Source organism: Numenius arquata, chromosome 2 (assembly GCF_964106895.1).
Source record: "Numenius arquata chromosome 2, bNumArq3.hap1.1, whole genome shotgun sequence".
Lineage (NCBI taxonomy): Eukaryota > Metazoa > Chordata > Aves > Charadriiformes > Scolopacidae > Numenius > Numenius arquata.
In genome coordinates, this window is record NC_133577.1 from 34,211,008 (window position 1) to 34,234,027 (window position 23,020).

The 23,020-nt window shown below is 41.3% G+C and overlaps 1 protein-coding gene across 1 annotated transcript in view; it reads left to right on the forward strand.

Moving 5' to 3' along the window:
* The first annotated feature begins 4,835 nt into the window (after positions 1-4,835).
* Positions 4,836-23,020, forward strand: part of GLP1R (glucagon like peptide 1 receptor) — a 53,963-nt gene continuing 35,778 nt past the window's right edge. Inside the window, exons 1-2 of the mRNA XM_074168170.1 lie at positions 4,836-4,905; positions 6,201-6,308. Coding sequence (XP_074024271.1) covers positions 4,836-4,905; positions 6,201-6,308 — 178 coding nt within the window. The remainder of the gene's footprint in view (positions 4,906-6,200; positions 6,309-23,020) is intronic.

Genomic DNA, 23,020 nt, shown 5'->3' on the forward strand with positions numbered 1-23,020 from the left:
TGGCCTCACCAGTGCAGAGTAGAAGGGGAGAATGACCTCCCTCGACCTACTGGCCACACTCTTCCCTATGCAGCCCAGGATTCCATTGGCCCTTTTGGCAACAAGGGCACATTGCTGGCTCATGGAAAGTTTGCTATCCACCAGGACTCCCAGATCCTTCTCCTCAGTAGTGCTTTACAGAAGATCCATCCCTACCCTATATTGGTGCCTGGGGTTCTTCCTCCCCAGGTGCAGGACCCTACATTTGCCCTTGTTGAACCTCATTAGGTTCTTCTCTGACCAGCTCTCCAGCCTATTCAGGTCACGCTGGATGGTGGCACAGCCCTCTGGATTGTCGGCCAGCCCTCCCAGTTTGGTATCAACAGCGAACTTGCTGAGGATACACTCTGTCCCCTCGTCCAGGTCATTGATGAATATGTTGAACAGGACCGGGCTGAGCATTGACCCCTGGGGGACACCGCTGGTTACAGGCCTCCAACTTGACCCTGCTCCATTAATTACAACCTTCTGAGTTCTGTCACACAGCCAGCTCTCAATCCACCTCACTGCCCCCTCATCTAGCCCACACTTTCTTAGTTTTCTAATGAGGATGTTATGGGAGACAGTGTCAAAAGCCTTGCTGAAGTCAAGGTAGATGACATCTGCTGCTCTCCTCTCATTCCAGCCACTAGTTATAACGTCATAGAAGGCTATCAGATTGGTCAGGCATGATTTACCCTTGGTAAATCTGTGTTGACCACTTCCAATAACTTCTTGATCTTCAATGTGTTTGTAGATGACATCTAGAACGAGTCTCTCCATTATTTTCCCAGGGACAGAGGTGACACTAATTGGCCTGTAGTTCCCTGGGTCCTCCTCCTTGCCCTTTTTGTAGACTGGTGTGATACTTGCCTTCCTCCAGTCCTCAGGCACTTCACCTGTTCTCCAAGACCTCTCAAAAATGATGGAGAGTGGCTCAGCAATGACATCTGCCAGCTCCCTCAGCACTCATGGGTGCATCCCATCAGGGCCCATGGATTTATGTATGTCTAGTTTGGCCAAGTGGTCTCTAACTCAGTCCTCCCCAAGAGACGGAAAGCCTTCCTCTCTCCAGACCTTCCCCCTTGTCTCCAGGGTCTGGGATTCATGAGGGGCAGCTTTGGCAGTGAAGACCGAAGCAAAGAAGGCATTCAGCAACTCTGCTTTCTCTGTGTCTTCCACCACCAAGGCACCCACCTCATTCTTCAGTGGGCCTACATTTTCTCTAGCCTTCCTTTTTTATTGATATACTGAAAAAAACCCTTCTTGTTATCTTTAACTGTGGTAGCCAAGTTAAGTTCTGCCTGGGTTTTTGCCCTTCTAATTTTTCACAGGAGGAATAGTTTCATAGATGTGGAAAAGGGATTAAAATGCTTCCTTTTACAGTAGTGTCTATGAAGACAAATGATGGCTATAGAAAGAGGCTTTCCTATAAAGGTGTTAAGGATTTGTTAAGGAATTCTATCTTCAGACTGTTGAATGGGCTAAATTTATCACTAGAGATTAATTACACCAAATTATATACATAGCACAGAAAGTAGGAACTTTTCAGTGTCTTGCCTGTCTTAATTTTTCTGCATCCTTTTTATGCTTTTTATGCACCATTACCCACCTCCTTAATGTCCTTGATCTATTCTTGCCTTTTGACTCCTCCACCTTAACCAGTCAGCCATGTTTCCATCCTTTTCTCCTCCACTATTCTTTTGTGATATGTTTTCACCACAGCAAAACTACTACTGTTTTTCCTCTCATGGTTGAGTATAAGTGGAAGGGGGGGGTGGGAGGGGAGGAAGGAACGGATGACACACACGACAAAACAACCAAACCCACAACTAAAATGCAAGGACCAGTGCTTTTAGCAACAAAAATATAGTCCTGTGTTTAATGAAGCTATTTGAACTTTTGCGATTTGCCCCAAATTTTGGGTATATATTCTCCTCATATATGTGTTTAGTAAATATTCTCCTCATATATGTGTTTAGTTCTTTGATGTTGCAGAAGGAATTGAATCACTTCAAGTACAGTATCTCTTATTTGAGTATCTACTCACATTGTAAATCCATGGCACTGTATAGCTTGTGATTCTTGTTCCTGTGGGCCAAGATCTCTGAGAAATGAGGAGTAGCGTGTATTAAAATAAAACTTAAGTCAATTTGTCTGATACAAAACATGGTATTTAGATGAACCAGAGTAAACTGATGGATAGAGAGAACAAATTATGTAGTTTTGGGATTTACATTTGATTGTCTTATTGTAACAGACTACAGATAATAGAAAACTGTCTACCAAATCGGTCATCTCCACAAAAAGGCATGTGTAATTATTTTACTCTTATAGTTTGCTAATCTCCTTGTTAGAGTTGTCTTCTCACATTATGAGAAACCAATATAAGTAGAATGTTTCTACTTTTTCATTAAATGGAGGGATAGAGGCTTGCTTTCTCCTAAGCTGTAATTAAAGCTGGTTATGCCTGCATTCATGAAGGTAATAAATGAAAAATTGATTTAGAAGAAAATACTTTAAGACTTGCTGACTCCAAAAGAGCTAATTTTCTTAGTGCAAACAGTTTTAGGATATTTTAAAAGGGAGAGTCTTGTTTCTAAATGAAACTCTGTATGCATTTTTATCTTGTAACGATTTAAAAAGCTGAATTTGTGTTAACTTGATGTGATCATCTGCATGCATTATCAATAGTTACTTTTTTGGGAATATGTGTGACACTTAGTAGCTTCTAAAATTATTCTGAATCATAATTTAAGAGTTCATCATGAAAATGTTCCCTTTAATTAATTTATTAAAGTGTTAACCTGGTGGTGAAAGAGTCCTGTAAAACTTCAATAGCCACCCTTGTAAAATGAAGACCTTTTAAACAATGCATAGCCGGAAAGATTCTTTTTAAAGACTGCCTGAAAGAAACATAGGTTTCAAAGTTGTTCACTCTCCCCGTACTCCAGTCATCCATCCTTATTCAGCCTACATTGATCTGCAGATGGTTTTTTAGTTTTAGAGTTACTGGTTATGTGTTTCTCTACACACACCTGTAGACCTAATTTTGGTGATGATGTTTTCTTTCTCCTTCAGGTGTGTTGAGCAAAGATCACTACACTACAGGTTTGTGTGTTTCTATAGGCACATGGAGTTAAAATTCAGTAGGATGCATTCATTTTACACTAGGGACTTCAGCACAGACAGGCTTTGGCAGCATTTATTGGCGTAGATAAGATGATTTAAATCAGGCAGACAAGGGTCAGAGTTTCGAAGATCCAGAGGCTTGTGCTTGTTTTGACTTTGGGGGGTGCTGGATAGATTCTAAAACTATGGCCATGATGCCCTAGCTACAGTTAAGTTGCATGTAAATATAGGCAGCTATTCTTGAAACACAACACGGGTGTCTACTAAACGTTATACTTCTCCTCATGTGTACAAAAGTATCTTTGTAATTAAATGTAGTGGCTTAATCCAGGCAGAAGCATGGTACATATGATGCTTTTTTTCAAACACTTTTTTAAATCAGAAGGATATGAGAAGAGAGGACTTGAGAGGTCTCTAGTCCAAAAATACTGGTTCTACTTCTGTTCTTTTATACCAGGGTGATTGCCCTGATGTCTGAATTTTAGTCACATTGGTTGTAGTGGAAAGTATTCAGATTGGCTTTCCTGAAATGCAGTATAGGTTTAAAATTACTTCTTTGTTTTAAAACAATCCTTAACATACCCTGTTTTCCTTCTAACAATCAGAAAAAGGTTTATAAGCACAAATGGTAAATAAAAATTAACAGATGAAGCTGCAAGGGTAAAATTACAAGGATTATTAACTCTCATGCTTCACTTAATAGATTGACAGCTGGGATTAAGTGAATTTTCTTCCACTCGGTGTTAGTGTGTTGTGCCATTAGGTTCATGCTGTTGATTGTATGTCTGAGACATCCGTGCTGGGCCTTTTGCTGGAAAAGGAATGCTGAGTTAGCTGCATTATTGATTGTTTACAGCCTGCTAGTCCTGACATGTGTAATTCAGTTTATACAAGTGCAGAGAGGGGAGAGAAGGGCTGATGGCTCTTTACTTAAATGCAATGAGTAAATCGGGCATCTGCTAGGGTTGAGCTAGCAGCCAGCGCTGAATTTTGCAGTTTAATAACAGCTAATTTTCTTTGTGCTCAGACAGAGTTTGTACATACTTTTCCCCTGCCCCCTAAGTGCTTGGGGTAGCTGATGGTGGAACCTGAAGCCTGACAAACTGTGCAAAAAGCAGGTCCCTTCTTTTTCTGCAGTTTCAGGGAAAAACATGCTGGGTACAGAGAAAAGCTGTTGTTCATGGAAGAAAAACAGAGCTGGAAAAGCTTTCATCCATGTTCTGGAAGAATGCTTGGGGAATATCCACTGAATACAGTGAATTAACTTGGTCTCATTTACGGGATTGCAGAAATACTGCTGTTGGAAAGAAAACCTCTCCTAAAAGGACTTGGTCCTGTCCCTGTCTTTTCATGAGGTAATAAATCATATGACTGGGACATGTTCAAGAGCAAGGCTAGCTCAGTTTGGGTTTCAGTGAGGATACGGTATAGTCATTTGTGGGGTGGTTTGTTTTTTTTTTTCAGTTCCTCATGGTACAAATAGAAACGGATTTCTTTGGTTGTGATCAGGCAAATGCCTACCAGCATCTTGTACCCTTTATAATAAGCTATACTGGTTTGGCTTGTGGTAGTCATTTTCACACCCACTTACTGAGTCTGAATCAAAAATAAATAGTTTAAATCCCTGCAATTTCTGAGACTCCTGATTTCTCTTTCAGAGTTCAGATGGGTCCCTCTCTGGGGTTATGCAGAAATGGAAGGAATATCAGCTTCAGTGTCTGAAATACTTGTATGAGGCACCCCCCATTGCGGCAGGTAAGCCTCCTTAGTAGGAATAGGATGTATTGATTTTTAGAATGCATTATAAAAGTAGCAAAGGAGTGATTATGAACTTGAAAATACTTCTTTAACTTACTTTCCAGTCCACTTCTTCTTTATCCCATTTGCTTCTGCCTGCTCTCTGCGAGACTTTCCCCTCTACTGAGGAAGCATTTTATAGAACAAATTCAGTGTTAAGATGTTAATCTTTAGGTTCAGAGTATTTTGCAGTGGCAAGTGGTAGCTATAGCACATTACAGCAGCACAGTAATGTAATACTCCTGAAACTTTTTTAGGGGTCAGGGTTGAGGGAGCACACAGGTGTTAGGGAATCTGAGACCGTGCTGTTCACATTGACCTAGCAGTCTGTGGGCCTTAAAGTTGGTATAAATTATTTTGAGCATTGTAAAATGCTGAAATGGCTTTAAAAAAAAAAAAAATTGCCTTAGTGAAAATGAGAATGCAGCTTGTCTTAGCAGTTGGGCTGCTGTAATGTGCTGAGAGCAGCTGCGATGTGCCAGCATCACGGTGTTTAGAGGACACTGGTGACTTGTGAGTGACACTCACAACTGGACACAGTGCAGCTTCTCCTATGCTTCAGTGCTTTTGTGACACTCTGAGAAAGGTAAGATGAGTCTAAAGTTGTATCAGTGAAGAATTATTTCAAAACTGTTAATTTGCCTTCTCTTAACTACGTTATTATGGCAGAACGAGAGCAGCAGCTGATGACAACAATGGCAGGGAAACATTCATCTCCCTCCGCTCCATTGTCCTGTTGAGCGGTTGAGTGCTCCCCTCTAAGAATGACAGTTTAATAAATCTGAAGTTGAAGTATTCTCATGTTGATTAAGCTGTAATGCAAAGTTATGGTTGTGTGTAGGTATTTTGTTGATGGATCTATATATTAGGCTAGACTTGCCAACTGCATGACTGTGAACCATTCTCAGGAACGATTATGGTATTCATAGCAAAAATGATTTTAAATTAAACTGAAACACATAAGACACAGAGAGAAGATTGGAATGGGTCAGTATGGATTTACCGTTCTTGCCCCTTGATTTAGTCGAAGACCCCAAACTGTTCTTCAGTTCCCCCCTGAAACAACAGTTTCTTGTGTGGGGATAAACGCTCTTGGAGAAATAAATTTCGTTTAACTCCACATCCAGACTTAGTTGCATAATGCTGTTATGGCTTACATGCACATGTCTGTGTTTCCTTTTATCTTTTGCTCTTCAGTCTTTTCCTCCTTGCAGTATTAATACAAGGCAGACTCTCCCATCTCTCTGCAGAAGGCAAGTTCTGCAACAGAACGTTTGACAACTATGCCTGCTGGCCAGATGGACTGCCTGGCACTTATGTGAATGTCAGCTGCCCCTGGTACCTCCCCTGGGCTAATGCAGGTAGGAGCTTTTCCTTATAGGCACAGCTTTAAAACAACCTTGTTTTCCTTGCACAGTCTTAGCAAGGATAAAATTGACTTAAATGGCTGTGAGTGAAGTCAGTTCTCTGCAACATAAAAGTAGGAATGGGGCTCAGTACAATACACTATTTATGTCCTTTTAGCAAGAGAAAATGAAAACGAGAGGAGACTGTTATTAAGGGTTTTATTTAATTTGGATTTTTGTGCTTTAACCTTTTTTTTTTTTTGTTGCTTGAACTGTGGTGACAATAAAATAATACTGTGGTGCTTGTTGAAGACTATCTAACAATAATAATGGTGGAGTTTGAAAACTGAGATAAAAGTAGCAAAGCTGGAGGTAAGGTTGTCCTATAGCAGATAAAGGCAAAAGGGTCTAAAGTGAGTGTTTTGTGCTGCTTCCTGAGATAAACCTATTTCTGAGAATGGTGCAAGATGAAGGTGTTTTCAATGGTTGCAAAGACTTTTTTTTTCTCTGAAAGACTGAATGTCACCTTTAGATTTTACACCCATATGAACATGTACACTTGATGCCACTTGAAGGCAACGTGTATTAATTTGCTTCGTCTAGTATTCTGTCTTTGAAACCAGTGACTTGTACAGCTTCTTCCTTGAGAAGACCTTTCCATGTTTTGAAGTCTAAATGAAACAGTTTTTTAACTATCTACCTTGGTGTGGCAAATTAACCAGTATCCTTGGCCAAAGTCAATGAGGATGTATAAATATGACTGCTGGATGTAAATATAGTTTAAGTCGGCAGTATATGTTGTAAGTGTTGGTATGAAGGGATTTCAGGAACAAGAAAGAAAAGGAATGGGATGGGATGGGATGGTCAGAGGGCACTTAGATGTATTGAGTAATACGGGACCTGGGCGTGAAGCAAATGGTATGGAATAAGGGGTGGAGACTGTACTGGGTCTGGCTAGGCAGGAGGTAACTCTCTTTGTAGCAGCCAGGACAATGCTGTTATTTGTATTTCTGGCTAGAAGTGTTGATAATGCACTAGTGGTTTCGCTGTTGCTGAACAGTGCTTGCACAGCATCAGACCTCTCTCCAACCCATGCCCTGCCCAAGGCCAGTAAGCTGGGGATCTGCAGGAGGTGGGTGTAATGATTGTGCGTGCTGAGGCCCTGCTTTCCAAGAAGGACCTGGACATCTGCCTACTGATGAGAAGCAGTGAATAAATTCCTTATTTTGCTTTGCTTTACACATGCAACTTTTTCTTTCTTTATTAAACTGTCATGAGCTTGAAGAGGGGTGGTGGGGTGTGTGGGGGGGGGGAAATCCTCACACCAAAATCACTGCAAAAAAAACCTGCAGCCATTTAGCCCTTTCTTACACACATTTTCCCTGAGGTGGCATCATCTTCGCTGATGGTCTCAGTTGTGCCTTGCAGTGTATCTGTTGGAACCGTCTGTGTCCGGCACAGGGCAGCTCCAGCCTCTCCTTACAGAGGCCACTCTGCTGTCCCCCCCTGCCAGCACCTAGACACAGACACCTAGGACACTTGGTAACCTGCTGTAGTACTTAATGGCTCTTTCTGTTGAGTGGAAAAGATGTTTGGAAATGTACAAATTTGGTGATGGTGTGTGACAGGGGGAAATGTCAGGTCAACTATCACAAACTTTTAACTTTCTGGCTAGCTTTAAGCTTGTCTCAGAGTTAAATCCCTAAAACAAAATTGCCGAGTCTGGATTGCTGTTTTCACCTTAACTTTGGTGCCTCTTTTATACTAGGATTTCAAGGGAAGAGATGGGAACTAACATTCCTGGACATGTTCCTGCGCAACCTGCTCTAGGTGGACCTGCTCTGGCAGGGGGTTTGGACTAGATGATCTCCAGAGGCCCCTTCCAATCCCATATCATTCTGTGATTATAGTGTACTTAGTGGTTAGGGACACCCATGGTGTGTTGGGGAGAGATCATCTGCTCCACTCTTTCTGCCTCTGGGGTCCTGATGGCACTTGGTTACCTCTTCTGCCTTGCCTGCTTTCTGGAGTGACCTGTGTGTCTTGGCAGTTTTGTTCCTGTCTTTTTTGTGCTGAACATCGATGTTGGAGTGACTTACCCACCTCAATGTATTGCATTGTATTGTACCAGGTGAATATTATGCTCCTGTATCCATATTTCTAACTTCTGCACATCTCTTGTATTATCTCAACTGTCTTGGTAGTAGCTGCCAATTTGATAACCTCTGAAATTAAAATGCTGTTTGCTAATCTTCTTCAGATTACTAATAAAGGTGTCAGAATGGTTAAACAAGCTTTTTTACATGTATGAAATTTAATATTTGCCTCATAATTAAATGACATAAAATTATCAGATGCTGCACAATTTTTTCCAATAATGCTAATCTTTCTGGGTATCTAAGGCTCTTCGCAGGATTAAATTTCTTTCCTCTAAACCTGTTTACTTGCAATCTTTAAGACCCTGGACACAGTTATTTGACTTCCAACTGCTCTTGAAACATCTCTGCTGAAGAGAGCCAAGGTTTAACACAGTACTGCAGATTAATAAATTATTGGAATGCGCAATATCTTTCATACTTTTGGCAATAAGTTTTTTTTTAAAATTAATTATCCTGAAAATAGTGTTTGTTTCACTGAAAAGAATAACAGCATTTTGTATAACCCCTTGCTAGGGAGGATTGCAAAAGAGCTTCAGAAAGGCATTAGACCTCTGGATGTGTTCCCTTGTTGTGCGTACTGTGCCTATACCTCAATCTCTGTTTTATCAACGAGGAATAAGCCTTTCATTGTCTAATATAAAACAAAAGTTTGTATTGGTGCCAGGTATGCAATTTAGGAGCCTGAATTACCTGATGCTATTTTGTGATGTCTTGAGGAGTCTTTTTCAAAGTGAATGTTAATAGGCTGCCACAATGAAGAGGTAACATCTTCTTAATGGAAGATCTAGACCAATAGGGAATTGGACACCCTGTGATTTACAGTAATCACTAAAGCATGCTTATTACTTGTTCTTGTTTAGCCCCCTACTTGGAACTTGAAATAGATTCCACAAGCACTGCAGGGCTTCCATCTCTTCACTTGATGAAAATGGAGAAAATGAAAAGATGAGACCTTGTTTGAGAAGTACCTTCAAAACATGTTTAGTGAAGGTCGTCATTAAGTATGAAATGCTTCAGCCAAGCTTACTCATTTAAGACTGCTGCCCCTTTGATTAGGGGTCACGTTTTCAAGTGCATAAAAAGTTTGCTGGGCAACTTCACCCCATACCCGCAGAAGTCCCCTGGGGATTAAATTGAAACACTTGAAACTGAATACTGCTTACGACGGAGTACTGAAATGGAGCAAGCATTGAGTGAAAGTCTCTTTTTGACCTGGCTATTTCCCCAGAAAATGTAGAAGAGTTGGAAGCACAAGGACAGGTGTGCCAGGAGGCATATCATTCAAGGATAGGAATGGGATAAACCAAAGTCCACCCACAATCTGACGTGAAGGGCAACAAAAAGGGCTTCTAAAATGTTATGAGAGAAAATTTGGATCCATTAGTGAATGGGGCAGGAGGATCTTGTGACCAAGGAAATGATTGGGGAAATGACTGAAGTACTTACTGCCTTCTTCACCATGGTCTTTACTGGTAAAACTTGCCTTCATTAATCCCAGGCCCCTGAGATCAGTGATAAAGCCTGGAGCAAGGAAGATTTACCCTTGGTGGAAAAAGGCCAGATTATGGAATCTGGGACAATTAAGTGGGGCATACACAAATCCATGGGACTTGGTGGGATTACTAATAAGTGCTGAATGAACTGATTGATGCCATTGTGAGGCCACTCTTGATTATCTTTGAAAGGTCATGGCAATTGAGGGAGACTGCTGAGTACTGGAAGAAAGCAATTGTCACCACTATCTTCAAGAAGCACAAGGAGGAGAATCTGGGGAGCTATAGGTGATTGGCCTTGCATAAGTCCCTGGGAAGGTGATGAAGTAAATAATCCTGGAAACTGTTTCCAAATGCATAAAGGACAAGAAGGTGATTGGGAGTAGACAGCATGGATTTGTGAAGGTGAAATCATGCTTGACGAACCTGATAGCCTTCTATGATGAGATGACTAGTTCAGTAGATAAGGGGAGAGCAGTGGATATTGTTTATCTTGACTGTAGTAAGGCTTTTGACATTGTCTCTTACAACATTCTCATTGACAAACTGATGAAGTGTGGATTAGACAAATGAACAATGAGATAAACTAAGAAGTGGCTGAGCTGCTGGGCCTATAGGGTTGTAGTCTGTAGTGCAAAGTCCAGTTGGAAATCAGTCCCTAGAAGTGTACACAGGGACTGCTAGTAGGGCTAATACTGTTTAACAACTTTATTAATGACCTGGATGATGGGACTGAGTGCACCTTCAGGAAGTTTGCAGACCATACAAACCTGGGAGGAGTGGCTGACGCACCGCATGGTTGTGTTGCCATTCAGAAGGCCCTTGAGAAGGTAAGAAATGGGCTGACAGGAATCCTGTGAAGTTCTGCAAAAGGAAGTGCAGAGTCCTGCCCCTGGGAAGGAATAGCTGCATGCACCAGTATTGGCTGGAAGGCAGCTTGGCAGAAAAGGCCCTGGAGGTCCTGGTGGATATCAAGCTCAGCAGGAGCAGCAATGTGCCCTTGAGGGAGAAAACACCAACAGCTTTTTGGGCTGTATTAAGAAGAGCATCACTGGCAGCTCGAGGGGATGATCCTTTCCCTCTGCCCTGGGGACTGAGACACAGCTGGAGTGCTCTGTCCAGTTCTGGGCTCCCCAGTATGAGACACCGCATACGGACATACTGTAGCAAGCTGTCCAGCAAATGACCATGAAGATTATTAAGGGATGGGAGTGTCCCTCGTATGTGATAAGGCTGAGAGAGCTGGTATTCTTCAGCCTGGAGAAGGGAAGACTCAGGGGGATCTTATCAATGTGGATTGTCACAAATTGAAATACAGGAAATTTCCTTTAGACATAAGGTTGGTCAAACACCTGGAACAGGTGACACATGTTTTGGAGTCTATCCTTGAAAAAGATGGTCAAAGCTTGACTGGACATGGACCTGAGCAACTTGCCCTAGTTCACCCTGCTCTGAGCAGGGTGTTGCACTAGGAAATCTCCAGAGTCACTTTCCAGTCTTCGCTGTTTTGTCATTCTCTGTTTCTGCTAAATTTTTTAACATAAGTCTCAGTAACTAGTTACTGTCAGGTGTTACAAATTTGCATGGCTGTCAGCCAGAAGTAGGAGATGGGTAAAAGAATTTGCATGGGAAGAGCTTGTAATGCTGAAGCATTCCTTGATCAATTGCAGGTTTTGCAAACCTTATACTTGAACAGCTTTAATTCTTGTTTGTGTCCCACTCTTCTTGTCCTAGTGGCTGCCAGTCTTGAGCCTGCCCTTCTGTAAATCTCAAGAGCAGATATAGCTCAGCAGGTTGCCTAGCAGAGTGGCAAGCCGAAAATTATATGGAGAACTTTTCACCTGCTCAGCAGGTATGTGCTGTGTCGCTAGTCCAACCCCCATGTGATGTTAGCAGGTTCTTGTCTCTACTTGCTGCCACAGAGGTGCTCACTGAGGTGTAACTTTCTTCTTGCTTCCTTAACGTGGCAGCTTTGGAATCACTGCCTGCGTTGTGGGTGTGGGCTCAGCAGTAATACTTTCTCCAGGTTTTCGGATTGCTCATTTATCTCAAGGTACAAGGGCAACTGTAGAGAGATGGGAATCTGCTCATTGAAAAAATTGAGCATAGAACTGATTTTCTCAGCACTGTATGTCTATTCAGGCTTGTCTGCATACAGAGACTCAGGACCAGTCTTTCACAAGACAAATCCGCGGAGGATGGGCCTGCAGGTCTGTTTGTGCTAAGCAGTGCATGCAGTTGCAAGGTTTTGCCTCACAGCATCACTCACCTTGTGGTGGCAACATTCGTCTTCTGCCCTTTTTGAAAATGCCGCTTGCTAAGGCGGCCTATAAAGTACAGCAGTGACAATCAATATTGTCCTGCTTATGCGTCAGATCTCTTTAGAAACGCTGAGCCTGAGACAACTACTTCATGTGTTACTTAGCGTGTGTGTAAGCATTCCTGCCCAACTCGGTATTGGCATGCTGTCTGCAAGGATGGACTCTCTGAAGGGTGGGAACGTGTCTGTGATAATTGGTTAGAAGAAATACTGCAACATTAGGCCAAGATTTTATGCTCAAAACTATGTATCCCTGTACTGCTACAGACTTGCTTTGTGACAGGCAAGTAAATTAAAACTGAATTTTTAGAGGAATTTTATTTTATAGCTCATGCTGAAGTACTGGGCATTGAGTTGTCAGTGCCCTTTTGGGATGTGGCCCAGAGGTTGGTTTATTACATGTTTCTTCAGTGGCACTTCACTGCTGCCTTTTTTCCACCTAATTGCTAAATAAACTCAGCATTTTAGTAGCTGTGCAGCAAAATAGATTGGGAACTTCACCCAAATGAAATGGGGGGGGGGGTGTGTGTCCTCATTCCTTTGAGTATTTCCCCCTGCCTGTGCAGATCAGTTTCCTGATTGTTGTGATAGCAGCTGTCTTAGCGTTTATCTACTTCAAGTATATTGGTTGTTACAGTATTGTCCTAACTCAACAAGAAATCATGAAATAATGTTATTACACGTATTTGGGTACTCAGTGTCCCACTGAAGCCCAAAGAAGTGAGGTTTAGAGTAGCCTCTGCTTCAATGCAGAGCAGCACAGTGCAGGGGTTTGGTATCATAGAAAATGAGGAGCCCAATCACTGCTGGGCTGTAAGTACATGGCAGGTGAACCTCTAGTGCTATATAAAATAGCTTTGTGCATGTGGCGGGGAAGCCCTTTGGGACAATGCGAAGCAGTGGCAATGGGGCAAACAGAAGGTAGAGAGAAATCAAATTTTGGTCAAACAAAGCATTCTATTAAGGATTATGTAGGTGAAATTAGTAAACTTTCTCTTAGAGAAGACATCTTGTGTTTCAAAGTGGTGTTTTGAAATGCTTTGAGAATATGAAAATGTCTCAATTATCAAAACAAATGCATGGTTAATTTCTGCCATGGCTTGCTTCCCTACTTCCCCCCTCAAAAAAACCCAAAATATTGTATTTGTATTTATAGTAGCCTGCTCATACATCCTTGAAACAGCAAACTACAGCAATTTCAAACCTGTATGGGCTATTTCACTCCAGCTCTTTGTTTTGCTTCGGTTTATTCTTATGTGACTTCCACCATTGGGCAGGTGCTTATGGGGAGATACTGAAGTAGCAGGAGGGAGATTATTGCTAGAAGGATTTGTTCTGTGAAGTTTCCAGCACAGATTTTGGACCATGGCCAAAGCTTGTTGAAGGCAAATTTAATGTACTTCTAGCTGCCTGAGCTGACGCTTTTTCCCATATGTCTCTTCTATCTTGGGACAAACCTTGCCCTTAGTGAAAACCCAGAAAGCCTACTCAGTTTCTGGTAGCACTGAAGTTAACACCAGATAAACTTTGCACATTTTGCTAATGACATGGTAGTCAGTGAATTTACCATGAGTTATACTTGGACAGTGGCTGTCTCAAAGTCCAGTCAATGCAGAAACCTCCAAGGGGAGCAGTATTCCTTTAAGGGATGGTGGGCACCTCACCTCACTGTCACTGGCTATGTGCTTTTTCTTGTTACCTTCTTATAATTGAAGGCCAGCTGCCAATAACACCATGTGGATTTGGAAACCATGGAGCTGCACAATTCATCTTGCAATTATGCCCCCTCTGGGGTTCTGATATTTTATTGTTTAATAGCACTAAATCCTTTTTAATTAAAAAACCTTCCAGGGGTACTAGTTTCAGCCGCGTTATGTGAACAGTAGCCACATCGGTTGCTCCTATATACACTGGGCTGCACAAAGGCTGGCTGCAAACTTGCATTAACACAGATGTGGCTGTTATTCAGGTCTCCACTCAACATCTTCTGAACTCTTTGAATGCTTTTGTTTCAGCTTAGGACCTGTCTCTGGTTTTGAGGTGGCTGACACCTGGATTGGCTTGACTACTGGTGTGTATCGGAATCTTGCTCTGGCACTGTAGTGAATTTTGAAGCAACCCCCTGATTGTCCTATTTGCTGTGACTGAGTTAGTTTGAGTAGTTTGGGGGTCTGTTTCTTTGGAGGAGACTAAACCAGAAGCTGTGCTCCAGGTGTGCAATGGATTCTCATCAGTCCTGGATGAAGACATAAGACCTGATGGTTTATCTGTATTACTATGAATTCTTCCAATATGACCATACATGGGCCATTGGAGGACTCCTGAACTACCAAGCTCTTGTTCAATCTGGAATGTTTCTCATGCCAGGTAAAGGCTAGAAGTTTTGCATGCCTTTAACTGCTGTTGACCATGAGCCCTCAATGCTTTTTAATTCTCCATGCTCTCTAGATCCACCTTTCTCCTGGTTTAAAATCCTTTTCTTCGTTTAACTAATAACTTCCATTGTCATTCACCTTTGCTTGAATCACTTGTCTCCTATAATTCACTTTATTTTCTATATTATCCTCTCTTTACTACATTATATGTTGCAATGGTGACACCTGCTCCTTTGTTATCCGAGAAGACCAGGCAAAGTACAGCCTGGGGACCCCTGGAAACAACATAGCTTTTCAGCCTGTGACGTGAAAGACCTGGCAGTCCCTCTGGTGGCAGAATAACCCAGTAATATCAGATGATCTTTGATAGTAACCTTGTGGCTGCCTCTAGCTACTAGAGATGCAGTCAGAGTGCGATTAAATCTAATAAGTTGAAGGGCGTTGTGAAGATCTGGAACCACAGCTGTATTTCACGCAATAGTTTTGCCAGCCGCAGAGAGTGCATGAACTGAGCTTCATGTGGGAGTGTGGTAATGCAGAAGCTGGAAACTGGGTTTCTTCTCCAAGGTGCCTTTAGGTGCAAGGACACATCTGGATGAGCTCTTTCCCATTTCCCCCTGCTGTAACTTACGTTTGAGACCCTTTGTCCAGTACTCTTTATTCCCTCTGTGGAGACAGAACTGCTTTTCCTGACGTATCTTTAGGTAGGTGTGGGCTCTGCATGAAGCTTTGGGTGGAAATGGGGCATTTCCTGAAAACTGCCAGGCGCTAGAGGTTGTTAGTCTGACCACGAGAATTTTATGCTTTTTAAAAGCAATTTCCCTAGAGCTATGAGGTATAGGCAGACCTTCTTGTGGTGCAACAGAAATGATGGAAACAGCACAGTCCCCACTCTGCATCAGTGTTTAGCCTAGTCCTCGCTGCTGTTAAAATCATGAAATCGGGAAGCCCTAATTCTTCCCCCCAGTGTGGCGTCTTCCCCTCCCCAAAAGCTGTGATTATAGATTTACACAGTTGTAATGGCATCATGCACGGCAATGCTGCAGATACCATTCCCTGCTACACAAGCAGCGCAAACATAAGTGTTGAGGTGGATTTTGTTTGGGATCTGAGACATTCACCCGCGGTGGTTGTGCTCACCAAGGAGATGGGCTGAAAAAGGAAAGAGAACCTTGTCAACGTTTGCCAAGGTGTTGCCACAAGGTCTCTGGGTCTGTGACATGCCATATTGCGACCCAGGTGAGAGAGGATTACAATTAGACTTCTGCCTGGGCAGGGGTTTTGGGTCGTTGACTGGTGGTGGGGGTGGCCTGTAGCATAATGCCCTCCCCATAGCAGAGTGCTCCTGGGCTGCGCAGGCAGCAGCATGGTGGGGAACAGGCTGGTGGTAAGCACTGGTTTGGGGCTGGAGGAGCGATATAACTGACTTCATCTAGCTTTATCTGTAAGACTTGCTCAAATGTTGTCTCATGAGCACCGTGATCCCCACCAGCCTTCTGGGCCCACCATCTGTGGGTAGTTGGAAAAGCTTCTGCAGCTGGCGTTCTCCTAAAAATTATTCAGTGCCTTCCCCCCTGCACCCTGCCATCAAACGTGGTCATGGAGGGCTGGTGTCCAAGCAGCTGCACTCCGGGGGCATCTGCTGTGCTGCAGGATTAAATCCATGTCCTGGTCCTCTTTCCTTTCCCTGGAGTTGCCTGTGTCTGGACACTGTTCAGACTCAGAGTGGGAGGGAGTTTGGGGACACGGTGCCACAAGCAAAAAGGAGAAACAGAAAGATAGTGCTTGCTTTTGTTTGTGAGATCTCCTATGGGTAATGATGCTGGGATGGTGAAATGCTACTGTCACCTGTGCACGGCAGACCAAAGGAAAAAAACATATGTTGTTTTCTAGAGGGGTCTGCGGAAAGCCCTACAGCTGAGGAAGCAGATGCTTGTGTGAGTTTTCCTTCAGCCAGTTTTGAAGTATATGCACGGATGGAGCATTTGGTTCAGGGGACAAGATTAAACCTTGTCTGGTTTAATCTCTCTCACTTTTTATTTAATAATCCAGTTCCATGGTTTGAGATCTTTTTAAAATCAAGATAGTTAGCAGATGGCTACGTGACCGTATGGCTAAACTACCTGTTTGTCTTTTGACATGCAAGAAAATAAATTTCACTTCAAATATTGGATACAGTGAAGATGATTAGAAATTTATCACTTTTCTTCCTTTCTTTGCTCTAATAAAAACAAGTTTCCAGAAAGCTCTCCATAATGCTTGAAAGGGGTGTGACCTTTTTTCAGTGAAAAAGATGTTGCTTTGCATTTGCTAACCCGTAAGCAATTCAGAATTTATACTTCCTTGCACTAAAAGCTGTTGCAAACTAATTGGCAGTCTCAGTTTGCTTAAAAAAATGATAAAAATGATAAGAAGAAACCCAAGTCTTTCAAGTTCACCTCTGTCTCTGTTTGTTAGTCTCCATCTGGTAGTACACCAGAGAACTCTAGAACATATGCTGCTCATCTCAAGGGTAGATATAGGAATTGTTGGAACAAGTAATTTTAAAAAATTATTAACAGATATTATTAACATGCATCTATCATGGGCCATGTAGCAATGCCATTCTCCATTTTATCAGTTCTATTCGTTTAAACAAATAAAATATATTTTAAAATAAATTGCTGGTTAACTTCAGATTGAGGTACGTGCAATAGGGCAGTTGCTTATGAACTTTCAGCTGGGGGGAGATATGTGATTTCCTTTAGGGATAGTGAAATCTATATGCTCTGATTCCTCTTCTGCTGCAGCCAGAATATGGACATTCCTCATTCTGATAGGAGCAGAAGGATGCTTTGCACGTGGCCAGACATTGAGGTGCATATATGAGTGATGGGAGCAGTTGCATGTTGCTCATGTCAGGTGCAGATCTGGTCACCTGAGGCCCTCCAGGAAGAATCTACTTTTCTGCATTGCTGGACATAGTATAAAAGCTGGATGGCCTTGCTGTAGGATATCAGCTTGCTGTGACTGCGTCTGTGGGAGTTAGAGTAGTTGGCAGGACTGTGTGTTTTCCAGCAATTTTTCAGCTATAACTGTATAGTGTGTTTGTTTTGTTAAAGTAATTCCTTGAGATGTAGTGTCAAGGATATCAAGGCACACCTCTGCAGAGACAGAGCTGAGCCTGGTTCTGCGACAGCTTGAGAAGTTGTCCTCAGCTGATCTGACTGTGAATAAGACATTTTAGTGAGAAACAAACACTGTTACACCCAGCTGCAAGGAAGATACTGGGCTACCTCTGCGCTGTGCCCATGCAAGTCTGCTATGTAGCTTAGCTTCCAACAGACGTGTTTGAGCTCATAGATTACCTTGAGCTTCATCTATGTTTTCATTACAGGTCTTGCATAGCTGAAGTAAATATTATTACCCACTTTCATTTCTTTGGAGTACCCGCATACTCTGTTAAACTGAGGGACCTTAAGCCTTTCTTCATGTTACTTGCACTTCAGAACTTGCAGTTTTTAATTACAGTGGACAAAGAGTAAATTGAACTAATTAAGGGCCTGAATAAACATAGTACTTGTGTGTGCTACATAATTAAATGCCTTGCTGAAAACAGCTCATTATCTTCCTGGCTTACTTAAACATTACTAATTAGTAAAGTATTGATTATTTTTTTCCAAGTCCCAAAGATGGGATAAATCATGATTACCAGATTTTAGAACAGCATAGGTGGAGAGCAACTTGCTAGAAGAGCCATATGATCTACAGCACACTTCCTCCTCCCTCTTTCAGGAATCCCTGGTTGTTCACCTTTGCGTGATGGGAAATGCTCCTCTCACATCCAACCTATGTGTGTTCTCTTACATAACAAACATGCTTCTGGTGCAATAGTGAGCTCAAAGGTTCCTTCTTTCTCCCAAGATCCTCAGTTGAATTTCGCGAAGATACAACTCAATCATCTTATATGTCTATAAAAGTAAATACTTTCTGTAAAGGTGAATCACACTCTGTGTCTCTTGAAATTATTAGCTCTGTGTTTGCTCTGTGTTTGAATTTTTTATAATATTTTCATTTGACAAAGTAGTCATGCAAAAAAGCATGGAATGACTTAAAAGATTGTAAGTAGTTAAATTATGGAACATCCTCCCTTTCATGCCCATTTCACAAATGTAGATTTAACTTGAAAATGTGCTAACTTATACAATGATTGCACTTGTTAATCATGCACACGTGTACACAGTTTTATTTATTTTGCAGTATTACCGTTTTCCACTCACCTGTTCTGATGGTAACTTTCCCCTTGAGAGTTTTCTGTAATAGACTAGATTTTCCCTTAAAGAGACCCACGTCCCTGCTATGAATTTTGAAAGTATGTCTGATCCTCTCAAACATGCTCCAAATGTTAACTATTAGGATTCCCATACATCACTTTAAACTTTCTTTGAATAAGAACAAAGTTTTTCTGAGCAATGTGTTTATGAGAGAACCTGGGTACATGGCTAGTTCAATGACAATAATAATGATAGTGGTGGTTGGCACCTGGCCAGACTCATCTGACCTTTCTGGAACTAATTTACTTTTTGACAATTGGAATGAGCAGAAATGAATTAAGCAAGAAAAGGATCAAGTGCTCATCAGCATATTTCCTCTGAAAGTAAGAAACTGGCTTCCACACGCAAAACCTGCCTGATAATTGTCCTGGAGCTTAATGAAGCAAGGCATCAACAATTTCCTTTAAACAGAATGAAAGCCTGGGTAAAAATGTGGAAAACATTGCGTTTGTGTGGCTGATGAATGACAGTGGGCCTCTCTAACTTTTTTAAATGTGAGGTAGGGTTGGCAATGGATATTCAAAGAAGGATTGCACCTTGGCAGGAGAGGAAAACCTTAAGTCAAAAGGATTGCATGTCCATCCAAATACCTTTCAAGCAATGAAAATTGAGTGGAAACAAAAATGGAATAGAAAACTTGGGGAAGATTACCAACAGAATGGTGTAAGACTAATTTTTAGATCAGGGGTAGGTCCCAACTTTGAAATGGAGGGTAAGAATCAGAGATTGGTGTAAAGATTGACTTCGTAATGGAAAGATACATCCAGACATAACTCTGCAGCTTTAGTGGTTTCCAGTAATTATTAACAGGAAAGATTATGCTTTCCACGATAAAAACGCTTGGTGCTTTTTTTATTATTTATAAGAGCTTGTATTTAGTAGGTGATAGGTTTGCAGTACTTTGCTTGACAGATTCAGCACGATACAAGTCTGTTTTAAGGCTTATGGTTTTCAAGAACATTTTATCAAAATGTTGTTGTACATTTGTCCCTGTGGGTCGGGGCAATCCTAAGCACAAATACAGGCTGGGCAGAGAATGGATTGAGAGCAGCCCTGAGGAGAAGGACTTGGGGGTGTTGGCGGATGAGAAGCTCCACATGAGCCAGTAATGTGCGCTCGCAGCCCAAAAACCCAACTGCATCCTGGACTGCATCAAAAGAAGAGTGATGTCTAAAGGCAAGCCTTTAGCAGTTGATACAATTTTTTTTTTACAGTTTCAGATGCTTTACCTCATGCATACACAGGTAATAAGCCTTTAACCAATGCCAGAGTGCACAGATTCCTCAATAAAAATGAATGTCTTCTTGAAATGCATGAGTTGCTTCATTGTATTTGCTCTGCTTTGCAGTATCCGCTTGCTTTACTTTCTGTAGATAGTGGGTAATACTCGTGGAATTATAGTAATCTCTAAATGAGGTTTGATGGTTTGGGTTCCTTTTTATGATGTGTTTTGTAGCTGCCTGCGCTGAAAGCCTCCAGTTGCTTAGGATTTTTTTAGTTTATCTTTATAACTGTCCTGTGAGAGATGATAAATTAGTCTTATTGAATTGTTTTTTAGAATAATGAAATACCATTAATTTTCATATTGCCAAAGATTGGCAGTTTGTTTGCAGCACCCGGCATTGTTTTTAGCCTGCATCTTCTGAAGCTTCTTGTTTTGCTCAGAAGCTGCATCAAACAACTGGTGTTTATTTGCATGTGTACATCCCTTTCCCTCCTAGATATCTGTATTTAACATACTAGTTATCTCTTGGTTTTTCACAAAGTTGTTTTTCGTTGCTTTAGCTCAGCAAGCATTATGCTAATGATGTGTCTAGTTGTTTCCTTTTCTTTTAGCTTGTTTTTCTTTCACTGTGTGTTTTGTTTGTTTATTTTTGGGGTTTTTTGCTTATTTTTGTAAGTCCTTGGAGCATAATAAAATAGAACCCATCCTCTGCTTTGGGAAGACTTTAGTTGTGTATTTTGTAGCCTTTTAAGAAAATTTTTTATTGTATTTTTTTTGCTTCATTTTAACATTCTCTAATGAGATGTCTTCTATTAATTACATTAACTAACTGATCCAATAACTTTAAAACACAAAACCTCTTAGCACCATTTTTACAAGTTTATTATGCATTAAACTTCCAATCACGTTTGTTGTTGCAATAAATTTATTCCAACCCACTTTTATTTATTCTGAACAGAACTTTTAATGGTGCTTTTTGGTATCTTACCAAACCTTCACAAAGCTGTACCATTATCATAAATACTTGTTTTTCATAAACAACCTTCTTTTATTACATTAATTCACATATCTTTTATAGTTCATAAACACTGTCTATTAAACCTAATGCACACATACATGCATGCATTTTTATGAGTTGCTTTTTAAAGTTGCTATTTCAAAAAGTTATGTTAGGTTTCAGTGTGGTCTAGCATAGTTAATGCAGCTCTTTCTCAATACAAGTTACACAGCTGAAATGCTTGGACAGTATAGCTTCTTTTAGGGCAATACTCTGTTAAAAAACGGTATTGTTTTTCAGGAAGATATTTTAATTTTTATGAGATATTAACTCCTACCCAATGATGTATAAAGTTACAACTTAATGAATGCTTTGTGATTTGGCATGGTCTACTTTGCTCACACAACCTTTATTGGCCACCATTATGCAAGTAGCTTTTAATTATGAAGCTATATTCTGTCATTTTTCCACAGATTTCTTATTCCTTCGCTATACCGAATGGATCTGCTTGTGAGATACGTAGTAAAGGGGGCTCTTCTTTGCAGGATCATTGCTTCATTAACTGTGGGAGTTTGTGTTGAGTGAGGCAAAATATGAGAGCTGGCAAGGATGATCCCTGAGCTAGGAGAACTGAATGCCCATGCAGGACGAGTTTTGTGGCTGCATAATTTTCTTTATTGTATAAATCTGGCTTTACTACGTGACTAGAATACACTCTTTATTTTTTGGTCCATCTGTGTACACATATGAGATGACAGTGTTCATTGGGGAGCTTGGTAGTCTTTGAACGGACCTTACAAATAAGAAAGTAATGTATTTGGTATAGACTTAGTTCAGTATGCTTAAATATAACTCGACATCTCATAGTAGTAAGGCTGAATAATTTCCCATTAAATGATCTCCTTCTATTCTGTATCCTGAATAAAACAGTGGATTCTGCTGGAAAAAAAAATGTATGGCTGTGTGTGTAGAACCAGTGCTATCAAGTGGAACTAAAACCCACATAAGTAGCTTTAGCTTAACACTTCCTAATTCTTGAATGTTTAGTTTTGTTGTGTTAACTTCATTCCAAAATGAATACTTTTAAATAAGAATTTTTGTGCAGGCAATATCCCTTGGGTGATGTGAGACAGCATCACCTCCATAGCAAAGGACAGGATTTGGGCACTGTGGATTTCCAGGGCATGCAGGGTGGGCTGGTGCAGCCTGTGGCATGGCCTGCGCTTGCTTAAACGCATCACCTCTCACACCATGTAAAGGTATCTGTTAGGTCTGCATAAGCTCACATCCATCTCTTGGTAGGAGTGTGGATGCATGACTCTTTTCTCTTGTCACTCCTCTTCTTTGCAGTCATTATTTTTTCTGTTGGAAGGGGCTGGAGGCATTCTTGGATCTTTCAGGCTAGAAGCTAGTGTGATGGGGATGTTCGCATCTGTTTCTCCACCTCTCACCCAAACCATAGATTATAATTGAAAATTAGTTTCTTCCTGCTGCCAGAATTTGAAGTGACCAACAACCTTTCTGCCTTCAAGGCAAAATGTAAGGTGGAGCTCTTTTTCAGGTTTTTTTATCATTGCTAAAGCAAAGGAGTTTGGATGACTAAAATGCTATGAGGGAGGAGGAATAGTGGGAAGGGATACTAAATAAAGTACTCGTAGTTAAACTGCCTGTTGAGGTAATATAATTTCGGACGATATGGCAGTGAGCCCAGCATAAATGCACGTTTTGATAAATGTGATTCTTGGACAGTAGTGCAGGCTGGAGCTCCTCCTGCTCCCTGGAGGCTTCATGATCGGGCTGCTTCCTGGCGTCGTGTTTCTAGTTGCACGCTCATGGGCAAGTGCA